Source organism: Neopelma chrysocephalum, unplaced genomic scaffold (assembly GCF_003984885.1).
Source record: "Neopelma chrysocephalum unplaced genomic scaffold, ASM398488v2 Primary Assembly neopelma1_96809, whole genome shotgun sequence".
In the NCBI taxonomy this organism is placed as follows: Eukaryota; Metazoa; Chordata; class Aves; order Passeriformes; family Pipridae; genus Neopelma; species Neopelma chrysocephalum.
In genome coordinates this window covers 242,393-256,747 of record NW_020925453.1, presented here as the reverse complement: position 1 = coordinate 256,747, position 14,355 = coordinate 242,393, and the positions used below count along the sequence as shown (strand labels likewise).

The 14,355-nt window shown below is 42.4% G+C and overlaps 1 protein-coding gene across 1 annotated transcript in view; it reads right to left on the bottom strand.

Moving 5' to 3' along the window:
• The window catches only part of LOC113981880 (homer protein homolog 1-like), a 127,393-nt gene that overhangs the window by 35,695 nt on the left and 77,343 nt on the right, over positions 1-14,355 (bottom strand). Inside the window, exons 7-8 of the mRNA XM_027709550.1 lie at positions 4,023-4,133; positions 2,883-2,963 (exon numbers count right to left, since the gene is read on the bottom strand). Of these exons, the coding sequence (XP_027565351.1) occupies positions 2,883-2,963; positions 4,023-4,133 (192 nt within the window). The remainder of the gene's footprint in view (positions 1-2,882; positions 2,964-4,022; positions 4,134-14,355) is intronic.

The window sequence follows — 14,355 nt, the reverse complement described above, 5'->3', positions numbered from 1 at the left end:
TTTGCATAGAGTTGTTCATACAGGCTATATTAAAAATATTTTAGAGTTTACAAACACAAGAGGGAAAAAATAAAGCAGAAGAAAAAAGAGCGAGACAAACAGATATGTACTCTAGAGACTATCACCCTGAAAACAGATGATGAGTCAACTAAGTGAACAGATGTGAGATTGTTAGTCTGGAGCTATAGAAGAAAACACCATTTTACCAATGTCACAGATGTAGGGTAAAGTGACTCAGAGAAGGCCAGTATTATTAAAGCAAGAAGATTATAGCAAAGCAAAAATTCAAGATCTTTTAGATGGGCTGCATCAGGTCAGTAATAAGCTTTAAGCTGAAGAAAGGCAACTTTTAATTTGGATCCTAAGACAGTTTTAAATTTATTTTAATAAAATCATATAGAACCATTTTCAGAAACTGATCACCTACAATGTGACATATGGAAATATATAAATAATATATCCATTTGGTTACTAAAGAAATAAATATACCAAAAAGGAAGCTACTGACTATATAAAGCATAATTTCTGATAAAACCTTAGCATTTTCTAATTCTGAAACATCTTTCATCTCTTACTCATCTCTCATAATTCTAAGGATAGCTAGTTCTTGGCTCATCATTACTTTTCATGTGATCTTACACTGAAATTGCATATGCTACTGCTAGAACAGTTTACAACTTTCATTATAATCTTCCTTTTGAGTATCTCAGATGAGTTCTTTTTCATCTGAAAACTTCCATCCTTAGTCTAAAGATAATATCAGAGTTTTGAGATGTAACAGAACTAGTAGTGCTTGCAACAGAATGTACCATAGAAGATTACTGTGTAAACAAAGCCTTGATTTAAAGAAACCCGCCAAGCAAAGTAAAGAAACAATAAAGAAAGCAACCTGTGGTTAACTGAAACAGCCAAGCAAAGGAGGGGTATTACACAACCAGGTGCATTCTCTTAAAGGAGTTCATAAAGTGGTAAATTTGGGGGCTCCAGACAGAAACAACCACAAGAGACACTCAGTGAAGTCCCTCAGAGACCTTATAAGGATATGTATATATGCTAAATAGTGCTGCAGGATTGCGGGAAACTAAAATGAATAATCATGTAACGCAAACATATAAGCTGTAGCTAAGATACCTCAGTATGCACTTTGGCAAACTGATTCCCAGTGCATCCAGCGCGCTGTAATAAAAGAATGCCTGCCTCCTAAAACTCACAAATTGAGTCTTAGAGGTTTCTTTTAAGTGCCGATTTTAGGCAACAAAGCCAGCAACAATTTTTGGAATAGTGGATTAGGCAAGCTCAGGTGTATTAAAAACATTCTTTAAAGAAACACCATAATCACAGAATCACAGAATATGCTGAGTTGGAAGGGACCCAGAAGGGTAATAACATACTTTCCCCAAATAATTTGACTTAAGAATGGGGAAAAATGAATAAACTCATTTTGTTCTTATGTGGTTTATTCTGTAGTTAAAATGAGATTCAAGGAAGTTCCAATTCATGCAATGCATTTCAAAGAATATCTGCTTAACAATTTTTAAGCTGTGGGTAGTCTGACAGGGCTTGTTTTCAGTGTGATTTAGGTCAAGCCACAGAACAGCAAGGGTCACCTTTCAGCACTTTGGATTTGGGACTATTTAATGCCTGAGTTTCCAGTCCTATCAAAGCTCGGAAGTCTGAATTCAGAGTTTAAACCCAACTAAGCTTTGGGTCAGCCTCATTCAGAAGACAGGTTTTACAAGGGAGGTGTGTCTGTGCTGGCTGGTCAGCCCAGTGACAGGAGGAAAGGAGCTCAGATGTAGCAAGTGAGGGTATATCAAGGGGGGGCATACTGCTTTCAGTAGGCTGAGGTATCTGGCTTTATGCTAAGTAAAGAAACAACCCAGAAAAAACAATAAAACCACAATTATTCTAATGCCAAGAAAATGTTAGAGAGTGTTTCTGAAGTCTGTACTACACAAGAACACTTTTACTTTCTCAAAGCACATTTAAAAGCTGAATACAAACTCATCTCAACATGATGATGTACAGCCTGATAGTTCAGTGGCACACAAGACCTATGGGAAGACACTGCAGTGAAAATGAGACCAGAATGGCCTTGAACATGTTTTAATGAAGCACATCTGCTAGCCCGAGCATATTCTGTGCACTTGTAAATGAAATTTGGGTCTGTTCCCTGAGAAAAAAATAATGACTTACAGCAGGTGGAAATTTTGGTACAAGGAGCATCCCCACCCATCACTTCGCAACACAATGTAACATATTCTGGCACCCTCAGTGAATATAGCACAAGTTGCTGATGTGAACTGCTCACTTGATGCTAATTTTTCCCTTTTGTTGATATCAGAGTTTTGAGATATCACAGAACTAGTAGTGCTTGCAACAGAATGTACCATAGAAAATTACTGTGTAACCAAGCCTCAATTTAAAGAAACCAGCCAAGCAAAGTAAAGAAACAATAAAGGAACTTGTGGTTAACAGAAGCAGCCAAGCAAGCAAAGGAGGGGCATTACACAAGCAAGTGCATTCTCTTAAAGGAGTTCATAAAGCAGTCACTTGAAACTTTGGGGGCTTCAGACAGAAACAACCACCAGAGACACTCAGCGAAGCCCCTCAGAGACCTCATAAGGATATGTATATATGCTAATTAGTGGTGGAAAATGTCATGAATATGTAACAGGATTGCGGGAAACGAAAATGAATAATCGTGTAATGCAAACATATAAGCTATCACATCATGCACTTTTGCAAAACGATTCCCAGTGCATCTGGCACTGAATAAAGAATACCTGCCTCCTAAAACTCACAAATCAAGTCTTAGAGGCTTCTTTAAGAGCCAATTTTAGTCAACACTGTCTAAATTAAGATGATGCACTATAGCTCACCTGTAACTTCTGGGTCAGAGAATTCCTCTGTGCCTGGAGCTCTCTGGCACTGTCGATTTCTTGTTTCAATCTTTCTATTTCCTAAGGGAGAAGAAACAACCTTGCTAGCAACACATTACCCAACTTGGCCTCAGTGCAAGTAAGCTGGCTTCTGCTGCTTCTCCTGTGTGAGCTATTGCCATGATATCAAAACTGGCAGTTAGATATTGCCAAAATGGGAAACATTACCAACCTGATGCTAATCTCTTAAGTATGAGGAAGTTTGGAAAAGACTGTTCCATTTTGGGAGGATATTCTGTAACTACTGCATCCTCTCATGCACCTTCCTCAGAAACACCTAGCAACAGCTCCACTGGAGGCAAGACCCTGCAAGATACACTGCTCCTCTGAACATGCACACCAGTGCACACTGTGTCTGTTCAGAGGGCTCAGGAGGTCTGGTTTTACATGAGACAAACAATCCTTCATACGTGGCTCCTTGAACCTCCTTTTTCCCATCCATAAAGGGGTGAGTCTTGATCATTCTGTGGCACAAATCTGCTTTCCTCTGAGACCCATGCCAGAGCAGGTGTTACTCAAATTCCTTGTATTTCCATGCTGCTGGTCCATCCCAAGGCAGATGGCACAATAACTATCAAGTTACAGGCTGGGGTTTTTGGCGCGTGTTTAAGAAAACGGCCAATCTTAGGGATCATGAAAGTCAACTATATTAACATATCCTGATTGGCCTGAAAAGACATTGATCTATTACTTGCTCCAAACCCTACTCTCCAGAAAAAGTAAAGTGCAATGGCTGCTTCCCTTCTTAGTGAATTTGGACTGCATCAGTGTGATGACTGCTCTGTAGAAACTACATATGCTTCAATGAAGACTTAATTTTGCAAAGAGAGATGCTCGGTAATAGCAAACATGAAAAAATTATACCTTTTTTTTGTTGTTCAGATACCCAGCTTTATACTGGACTGATGTAATTATAATACATGTAAAAAGTATTAATCTTTTCAAAAAAGCTGAAAAATGGATTTTACTTTGTAACATCTGTAGGAAATAATACAGTATTTACCAGCCATCACAAGTTTAATATTGAAAGCCTTTAGAAATAATGTAGCAGAAAAGTCAAGAATAAATCCTAGCAGATACCTCTTCTTTTTTCTTCAGTGTAGACTCTAACTCCTGTATTGTCTGGTTTAATTCTGTTTTCTGTGTGTGGACTTCATTGGGTTGACTGCTCACACACTCTAGCTCAGTCACCTGTTGAAATAAGTAGAAGCAACATATACAGAATTGATTGCAACAAATTCAAGGTACTATTACTTCTTTGCATAAATAACTGCATTTGAAATATACCCTTAGTGCTGGGTGACTCGATTAAAATGGTAGTGTTCTTCTGAAGTCAGCATAAAATTCCTTTAGAAATTGTTTTTCATAAAATGGTTGCTATGACTTCTAGTGTTTACTGCAATATCTTGGAAATGTTAAATGTAGTATGTTGCTAGCTGAAAAAAAATTCATTAAAAGTTATACTTACTAATTATCGAAGATTTTATGAAAGAAGCTGAATTACCATTTGACAGGACTTAAAGAATGCAGTTAATTGTCTCAAAACACTGCCAAAGAAGGAAATTCCCATAAGATAAGCCACCATGACATGAACTTGTGATAAGAGCAGATGGCAACAAAAGGAACCAGGCCTGGTAAGACAAATCTGGGTAACCTACCCAAACAAAGGTTCCCACTGTGGAAAACTGCGAGAAAGGAAAGCGTTAATTACACACCTAAATGAAGGTAAAGGTTTGAAATTAGCACACTGGACAAAATTCCACTCTGCAAGCTGTGGGAAAGAAAACAACTGCTTACACCCATGCCATCCCAAGTTGTGAGAACATCTGAGATGCCCTGTGAATATCTGGGACTTGGGCTATATAAAAACAGTACTCCAGAAGCACGACTTTGGGACCCTCACCACTGAGAAGACCAAAAGAAGGATCCAGCGGGACACTGTTGGAATCCATGTGGTAGTTATATATTTATCTTTCTACTTAATCTGTCTCTCTCTCATTCTCTCTCTCTCCCTCTCTCAACTCCTATTTCTATCTCTCTACCTAATATTTACTGTTAAATGAAGTCCGTACCATTGACTTTGGCATATGGTCTTGTTTGAACCTTAATTTGGGCAGAAACATCCTTTAATAATCGGATCCCAACACCATTTCAGAAACAGTAATCTCTAGATGACTAAACATAGATCAGTCTGTCTAACTAACTTCTTCATCTGACACTTTCTAATGTTGCACTATCCTTATCAACTAAGTCACAATGCTCACCTACTTCCTAGTAAGCCAATTAAAATTTCACAACCTCAATTTCTGTCTCAGTGTCATGGTTTAGGAATGGTAGTCTCCAATTTAGTAGTCCTGATAAAATCATGTTGTCGCTCCCCCCCTCCAATGGGAGGCACAAAAGGCAGAGATCAGCGGTTGAGATAAGAACAATTTACTGGAAACAGCATTGAGATAAGGAAACAAACAGTAACAGCAAAAATAGTAATAACAAAAGGTATAAGACAAAGAAACTACTTTGAAAAAGACAATAAACAAATAGTGGACTGTTCCCTCTTCCAAGTTTTCTCCCACTGGAAGTAATGCCCTTCTCCTCAGAAGCACTAGAGAGTCCCTTTCCTTTGCCCCTGGCAATGGTGTGAGGTTACTGAATAACATTAGAGTCTGGCCATGCCCCATCAGCCACACTCCCTCTCAGCTATTGCAAAAAATTAACCCTGTCCTTGGCTGAAACCAGGACATTATCCACCCCTTATTTTATACCATCTATGTCATGCCCAGATTCTACATCATCCAAATATATACATATATGTATATGTATATATACAGAAGCACAGGGGGTGCGGAGTTCCGGGTACTGCGCCCCCATGGCACACAGAGGTTTGGGGGGGCGAGGGGGGTGGGGGGGGGAGGGGGGGGGGGGGGGGGGGAGGGGAAGGGTGCCTGAAGATATGTGGTAACACAGTGGGGGAAGGATAAGGTCAGGGTGGATAGTGGGTTCTTTTAGAGTGATGAGGGTCCTGGCCAGGCTGGGGCCTTGAAAGGCACCCCAGCCTTGGATGGGTACAGGGGCCAGAAGGTTGGTCAGTTTGTTTGTTTGTTTGTTTTTGGCTCACCTGTGGCTACTGCCCAGATTCGGCATGTTCTGCATATATTTGCTTTGCTCTGTTACATCCTGAAAGAGTGGACAGGACAAAGGGTTGTTCCTGGGTATTTCCTTGAGATTGTATATAGATAGGTGATAGTAAAGTAGGAAATGAAAGACTTGCCCAAATCGTTCTAATTGGAACGAAGCCCGTGTACCCCTATGTGGTTGCAAGCTATGCTGGCGATTGTACATGCCTTCGGTAGGGTCGCCCATGCCAGACAGGTCAAAACCGTAGGGCCAGATACAACTATAGCCTGAGGGGTCAGGTGTGCTCTGGGCAGCTGCTGCAAATGATCTATTGTTAACAGTTTCTGGGAAATTACATGGAGGGTGTAGAATACACAGTTTGGATTACACCCACACAGTGATGAACTGGCCCCCGCTGTTCTAACTAGGACATTATCTTATCCTAGCAAAGACTGTTGGCCTGGAAAATTCACCAAAAAAAAAGTAAGAAACTATAACAATATTGTCTGCCTTGACTTCAACAAAGCTTTCGACACTGTCTCTCACAACATCCTCATAGGCAAACTCAGAAAGTGTGGACTGGATGAGTGGATGGTGGGATGGATTGAGAACTGGCTGAATGGCAGATGCCAGAGGGTCATAATCAGTGTCACAGGGATTAATTAGAGGCCTGTCACTAGTGGCATCCCCCAAGGTTCTGTACTGGGCCCAGTACTGTTTAACTTGTTCATCAATGACTTGGATGAGGGGCTAGACTGCCTTCTCAGCAAGTTCCCTGATGACACAAAGCTGGGAGGAGTGGCTGATACCCCAGAATTCTGTGCAGCCCTTCAGAAAAACCTCAACAGGCTGGAGACATGGGCAGAGAAGAACTGTCTGAAATTCAACAAGGGCAAGTGCAGGGTCCTGCACCTGGGGAGGAATAACCCCATGCACCAGTATAGGCTGGGGGCTGACCTGCTGGAAAGCAGCTCTGCAGAGAAGGATCTGGGGGTCCTGACAGACAAGTTGACTATGAGTCAGCAGTGTGCCCTCGTGGCCAAGAAGGCCAATGGTATCTTGGGATGCATTAGGAAGACCATTGCCAGCAGGTCAAGGAAGATGATCCTGCCCCTCTAGCAGGCCCTGGTGAGGCTGCAGTTGGAGTACTGTGTCCTGTTCTGGGCTCCTCAGTATACGGAGAGACATGGAGTTCCTGGAACAGGTCCAGCATAGGGCTACAAAGTTGATTAAGGGATTGGAACATCTCACATATGAGGAAAGGCTGAGGGAACTGGGCCTGTTTAGCCTGGAGAAGAGATGACTGAAGGGGACCTCCTTAATGCCTATAAGTATCTGAAGGGAGGGGGCCAAGAAGATGGAGCCAGTCTCTTCTTGGTGGTGCCAAGCAAGAGGGCAAGAGGCAACACACAGAAACTGATGCATGAGAAGTTCCACCTGAATATGAGGAAGAACTTCTTTACTGTGCGAGTGACCAAGCACTAGAACAGATTGTGCAGAGAGGGTGTGGAGTCTTCGTCACTGGAAATATTCAAGAATCATCTGGACACAATCTTGGGCAATGTGCTCTAGGATAATCATGCTTGAACCAGGAGGTTGGACAACTGTGGTCCCTTCCAACCTGACCCATTCTGTGATTCTGTGATATGTTTATTCCCTTTTCTATATGCTTTATTAAGTGTCTCTGTAAATTTCCTATCCCACATTTCCAGCCCCAGCAGCAGTGGTCTCTTGAATGAGGGGTTGGAATGTTGGGAGGAATGGGTTAAAAAGCAGAAGACTGGCAAGGAGGATTGTATATCAATCAAGTGACCTTGCAGCTGGGAATAACTCTTCTTAAAACCTGTGTGAACAGCAGGCCAGTGATCTTCTAGTACTGAGTTTAACTGTGCCTGCATCTCTGCTTGTGTACCTCTGAGTGGGTGTTGCTTTGGGGATCCCCTGGTTAGCAAGGTAATGGAAATAAACTTACTCTTTGCTTTCTAGCTGTGTGAGGTTGTTCCGGCTGCCTGCCTGTGTTGATTCACACAATAAGGCTATTTATAAAAAGAGGAAGTTAAAGATGGAAATAATAATGCAAAGTTTACTGATCAATATGCATTACTTTCCCACATACACCACACTTGATACAGGATATGAGTCTGCTGTAGCTTGCAAACAGATGACTCAGGCACCAAAACTTGCATATAAATCTAAAGCATATAAGGAGTGAATATTATGATTACATTGCATATAAACCACATGATATGTTATTAAATTGAACTAAATGTAGCAGCTAGTGTTCGCAGTACCATTCTTCATTTTGGAGGCTGGTCTATTTTTTAAAAGACTATGATCATGTAAGTGAGTGTATCCCTCCAATGCATGCATATCTACACACATTCTTCTCCCATGGACAAGATGCTGTGACAGCTTTTCCCCATAAAACAACTACATTACAACTGAACATGAAAATAATCTCCAAACTTTTGTTTCTCCATGAAATAAATTTTTTTCTCAATAAAGGTCCTTTTGGATCAAACCCCATTTTTCTTCTGAACTGTCAACAGATGCGAGTTGCAGCATGGCAAATTCCAATTATATATTAGGAAAAATAATTTGACAAGAAGTGTGATCTAACATTGGAACAGGTTGTCCAGAAAGGCAGCCAGATCTCCATTTTTCAAGAGTTGATTCACAGCCCTGAGTAACGTGATCCAACCATGGAGTTGGATCTAACTTCAAAACTGGCCTTTCTTTCAGTGGGGAATTGGACCAGATAACCTCCAAAATTCCCCTCCATGCTAAATTATTTGCCGAGTCTATGAACTAAGGATAGGGTTTCTATGTGAGATATTACCCCTCTACTCTGCTTTTCCCACTCTACTCCGGTCTCATAAGACCCTACCTGGAGTACTGCGTCCAGCTCTGGGGTTCTCAGCACAAGAAGGACATGGATCTCTTGAAGAAAGTCCAGAGGAGGGCCATGAAGATGATTAGAGGGATGGAGCACTTCTCTTATGAGGAAAGGCTGAGAGACTTGGGTTTGTTCAGTCCGGAAAAGAGAAGGCTTAGGGGTGTGGTAGTTTGGTCTAGGCCTTCCTTGGTGACCAGCTTGTAACCAAGGAAGTGCCCAGATTTACCCAGTATTCCCTACGATTTTTACGTAAGCCGGGGTATAAGAAGAAGGGAGAAAAGGCCTTTGCTCTCTTTCCTTCCGGCGGCTTTGTAGGTGCAGGTTTCCCTGCTGTTGAGTCTGTTGGCTTGGAGAGTGATGCCTGGCAAGGCCTTGTCGACCTTGGGAGGCGGAGGCTGCCGGCAGTTGCTCCAGCGTGACTCTCCGTTGTCCCAAGGAGAGTAGTAAGATATTCTTTGCTAATTCTTTTAGTTGATAGACCTTAGGCTACTGATCGGGATATATATATATATATTATTTTGGTTTTTGTTCTTCCCTTCCCCTTTCCCTTTTCCCTGTGAAATTGTATATATATATTTCAACTGTACATAACTGTAAATATAAGTGTAAATATATTTATATATACTGCTTTGTCTCTCTCTCGTTTTCGGTTCTTTTGGGTTTTTTCCCCTCTTCTCCCTTGGTTTGGGGTGGGGGGGGGGACTTCTTGTGGTAAGGTTTGGAGACTTGGCGGGGAGCCAGCTCCAAACCATATCAGGAGTGACCTAATTGCAGCCTTTCAGTACCTGAAGGGGGCCTACAAGAAAACTGGAAAGGGACTTTTTACGAGGGCATGTATTGATAGGACAAGGGGCAATGGCTTTAAACTGAGAGTAGGTTTAGATTAAATACTCTGCTCTGGTGAGACCCCACCTGGAGTACTGCATCCACCTCTGGGGTCCTCAGCACAGGAAGGACATGGACCTCTTGGAGCAAGTCCAGAGGAGGGCCACCAAGATGATTAGAGGGATGAAGTACCTCTCCCATGAGGAAAGGCTGAGATAATTGGGATTGTTTGGCCTGGAAAAGAGAAGGCTTAGGGGTGACCTAATTGCAGCATTCCAGTACCTGAAGGGAGCCTACAAGAAAGATGGAGAGGGACTTTTTACAAGAGCATGTAGTGACACAACAAAGGGAAATGGATTCAAACTGATGAGAGTAGGTTTAGATTAGATATTAGGAAACAATTCTTTACTGTGAGGGTGGTGAGGCACTGGAACAGGTTGCCCAGAGAAGCTGTGGCTGCCCCATCCCTGGAAGTGTTTAAGGTCAGGCTGGATGGAGCTCTGAGCAACCTGGTCCGATTGAAGGTGTCCCTGCCCATGGCAGGGGACTGGAACTAGATGATCTTTAAGGTCCCTTCCAACCCAAACCATTCCATGATTCTATGATATCAAGAACACCCAAGGTCACAGATTGCAGAAACATTTAATAAAGGCATGTAAAAGGTGATCAAAATAGCATAGTGAAGATGATCCCATGTATAAGATTATGCATTCCCTCAGCAATACAAAATAATTGCAGGAAATTTTTTGGGTAAAGGTTATAAAAAATAATCAGCTATTAATAAATGTAGCTACAAAGACTTGATTACTACTTCTGTTAACTGTAGTATCAGGTAAAAGCAAAGTGACGTGCTAAAAATTCCTATATTCATTAATTGTATTTTCCAATAACTGATTTTAAATAATATTTTACTAAGAGTGAGAGTAACATCAAGAAAAAGAGATCTTCTACCAGTGTCTTGCCCGTCTTGTCTGATTGGGTCTCCCCACAGCAAGGCAGGCAAATGCTCCAGTTGCTGTGTTGTCTCAGCTTTGCAACAAAAGCTGTTAATACATTTTAGTGTGAAGAATGCTGGCGGGATACAGAAATTGTGTGAACAATTTGTATTGCATTTCTGCGACCTTTGCCTTGGCACAGCTGGGTGCAGATAGTAAAAAAATACTACGCCACTAATATGGCTGCAGGCCTTGTGCCAAGGTGAAGGAGGAGTCCTCTTGGCAGGTAAACAAGTTTTATGGACACCTGCCGTGGGCCAATTAGTACTGCACAATGCAGTATGTTTTCCTTGTGTATCCAATGTAGCCTGGGAAGGAATCACATGTCTGTGTGTGATAAGCAGTATATAAGCTGTCTTTCTTCTAATAAAGCTGACATATTGCCGACCAAATTGGTCTGAGAGCACTTTGTCCATGCCCCTCCGCCGATATCTGGTGCCCGACGGAACAGGGACTCCTACTTCGTCGAGTTCTAAGGGACGTAAGGCGAACGGAAGGAGTTGAGGGAAGCAGCCGTTGGAGGTGGTGTTTACCCCAGCACCACGAATGTAAAGCCACGCGCATGGTACAGAGAAATCTTGCCTTGGCCAGGTGAGTCGGCTGTGGGAGGAGAAAGCGGGGCCCACCCTATTCAAAGAGGAAGAGAGGGTGGAAATGCTCCTCCAATTTAAGATCTCTCTAAGAGAGCCTATTTATGATGAAACAGCCCTTAAAGGGTTAATAGAATGGGCGAGAGCAAAGAATACTTCCCACTGCTCAAGCCGCCTTTCAGGTGTCCATAAGGGACGCTATGAAGGAACTGTTTTGGGACGGGATCTCTAAGGGATCAGAAGACGCTAGAAAGTGTCCTATAATTTGGTGTCTGGCAGTTGAGTCGCTGCGAGAGTTAAGTTCTGAGCGACGGGACCTCATAAATGTTCGCACAGCTCTCTTGGGAGACGGCGGGACTACGGCGAGTCCCCGCCCCCATCGGTCCGCTTTAGGGGAGATTCCAGTACCTGTGGCTGCACAGTTGCGAATGCTAGAAACCTTAAAAGCAGCGGGATCACCTCTGTGTAGCACCGTGCATGTAACAGCAGAAAGTGTAGAGGCTGCAAGAGAATCAATATCGGCGGAGAATAAAACTGGAGCCGTGCCAACGGCACCGCCCTCTACTGCGGCTGCGCGGTCAGCGGTGTTGCTCCTCACTGTGCCTGCTCTGGCCGCTGAGTCAGCGGTTACTACTGCGCATGTGTTCCCTGGAACAACGCTGCTAGGAGCCTCCGCGTCATTAGATGGCGCTGCATCGCTGGCGCCTGAAGCCACCATGAAACCCGGAAGAAAGGCAGTGAGACGCGCTGCCATAGCAACAGACGCTGCTTTCAAAAAAAAAAAAAAAAAAGAGGAAAGAAGACTGCCGCATGGAGCCGCTCCCGCCGCTGCTGCCGTGTCTGCGCCGAGCCCTGGCCGAGAATCCTGAGCTGTTGGACTCCCCTCTGCCTTTGGCCAGGAGCTGCTGCCTGCCGGCGTCCACCACCACGCCATTCTATCTGCCGCTGCAGCTATCTACTCTACCATTCCCGAGTTCCACATCGACCGACAAAGGCGGAAAGAGAGGCTCAGAGAACCAGGCGCAGCTCCCAGAGAAGCTTTACAGACATCTGTGGCAGAAAAGAAGTTGAAGCAACGAGCCCTTTGCACCTCCTCTGCCGTTGCCGGTTCCTCGTAAAAGACCAGGAGCTGGCAAGGGTAGAGAAGGTCTGGTGCAGAAATAAAAGAGAATTCTGTGAGATACTACGATAGAGGGAAAGTTTGTGTCTTTAACTCCTAAGACGTTTTCAGTTGGTACAGATGCAGGAGACAATAGAAACTAAATTTACAATTACTCAATATGGGTTAAGATCGATTTATATTACATCTGTGGTACAACATTTTTTAAGGAGTTAATGAGAATGAGTAGGGAAGGATCAGTCTGGTTTACAGAAGCCACACAGGGATGTAACTTTGTTTTGGTTAAGGAAACATAATTTTCTTGTGATTGCTTTTTCAAATTGTTTGTGAAAAGACCATTTCCCCTTTAACTTCATAGCATGATCTTTGTAGTGATTTTTAACTATTTGAGAAAGCTTTGAAGTTCTTAAACCCCTGGAAGAAACATTAGGGCTTAGTTTTTGTGCTCCTTGTCAATTTGCTAGTTTGATAACAAAGAACAGACCTGCTGTCCAGTGTCAGATCATAATGCTGGTAGGATTAGATAGTGAAGTGACAAAAAAAAAAGAGAGTTACGTATTGAAGCTCAAATAACTGCTGGATTCTGTCAAACCCTACCTTATTCATGTAAAAAAGACATTAGAATTCATTTTAGCTAAGATGAACAGACATATCTGCATACACGTAACCAATGCTCTCCTAATCCTTCTTCTGTCTGGTCAAGTTTCAGTCTACACATCTCATTGTGATTGGGTGAGAAAGAGGTCTAAGGGAATAAGATGTTTTTGTCCTTTACAAGAAACAATTAGACTAACCTGATTTTATCTCTTCCTTTTTTTTCTGCAGATTTCCACACGCATACAATTTAGCTTTCTTAAGACCTTGGTATGGCTTGGATAAGACTTAAATTACAGCACTATTGCTTGAGAGAGTTTAAACATACAAAATGTTCCCCAAATGCTTGCCTTGTCTGTATGCTCATTTGAGCTAAGAAAACTGAAAAAGGATTTTCTGAATTTAGGCAGACAAAACGTTTTACAAGGAACACAAATGCTGTTGCAGCTCAGAGCAAATGTTACCGAGTATGACTTATGCAATATATGTACTTTCTCAATGAGAAGGAGTAAAAGTTATAGACCCACTCTTTTATAACACTATCTTTGTGCTGACAATTCACAGTAACATACTAAGCAGCACAAAACTCTCACTGAACACCTATAAACTCGGTCATGTGCATCACGTCCCACAGCTGTACTTTCTTTATCACTTCTAAGTGAATTGCCTTATTTTTAGTTACATCTTGCCCCTGTAAAAACCTTCTGCCAAAATATCGTACTCAGTCTCAGCAGGAGGGGAAATAAGGTTCACACAATAGAGATAGTTTGTTGCCTAGCAATTGAGTGGGACTTAAGCCACCTCCAGCGGTTTCTCAGAACTAGGGAAAGAGTAGAACTTACCTTACAAGCACTACAACTTTGCACATAAGGTGGATGGAAAGCCAACAGGCTGGGGATTTCCTTAATTCTTAGATAACACATCTCTCTATCTCCCTGAGAAGTGACTCTGACAGTGGAGTGACCCTGACAGATTCTGTGTGTATTTAGATCAGTGCTTCTCTAGACCCTCAGTTTGCAGGAGTGGGGGAACTGTCTTCTTGAAACACCCCCATAGTTAGTGCTGTGAATACAAGTGATTACAACCAGAAGCCTTACCCTGGGTTGGCATTACACTAATCACATCTTTAGAATTGTGTTTAAAAAGGTTTACTCAGCTGATTTTTACTTGATCTTACAACTAGTTATTTATTTTTCTTTGTGCTGCTTATGTTGTGAATTTTGTTCTCTTAACAGAATTTCATAGGCAAAAGACTTAAAAAATGCGAGCAGATAATGTA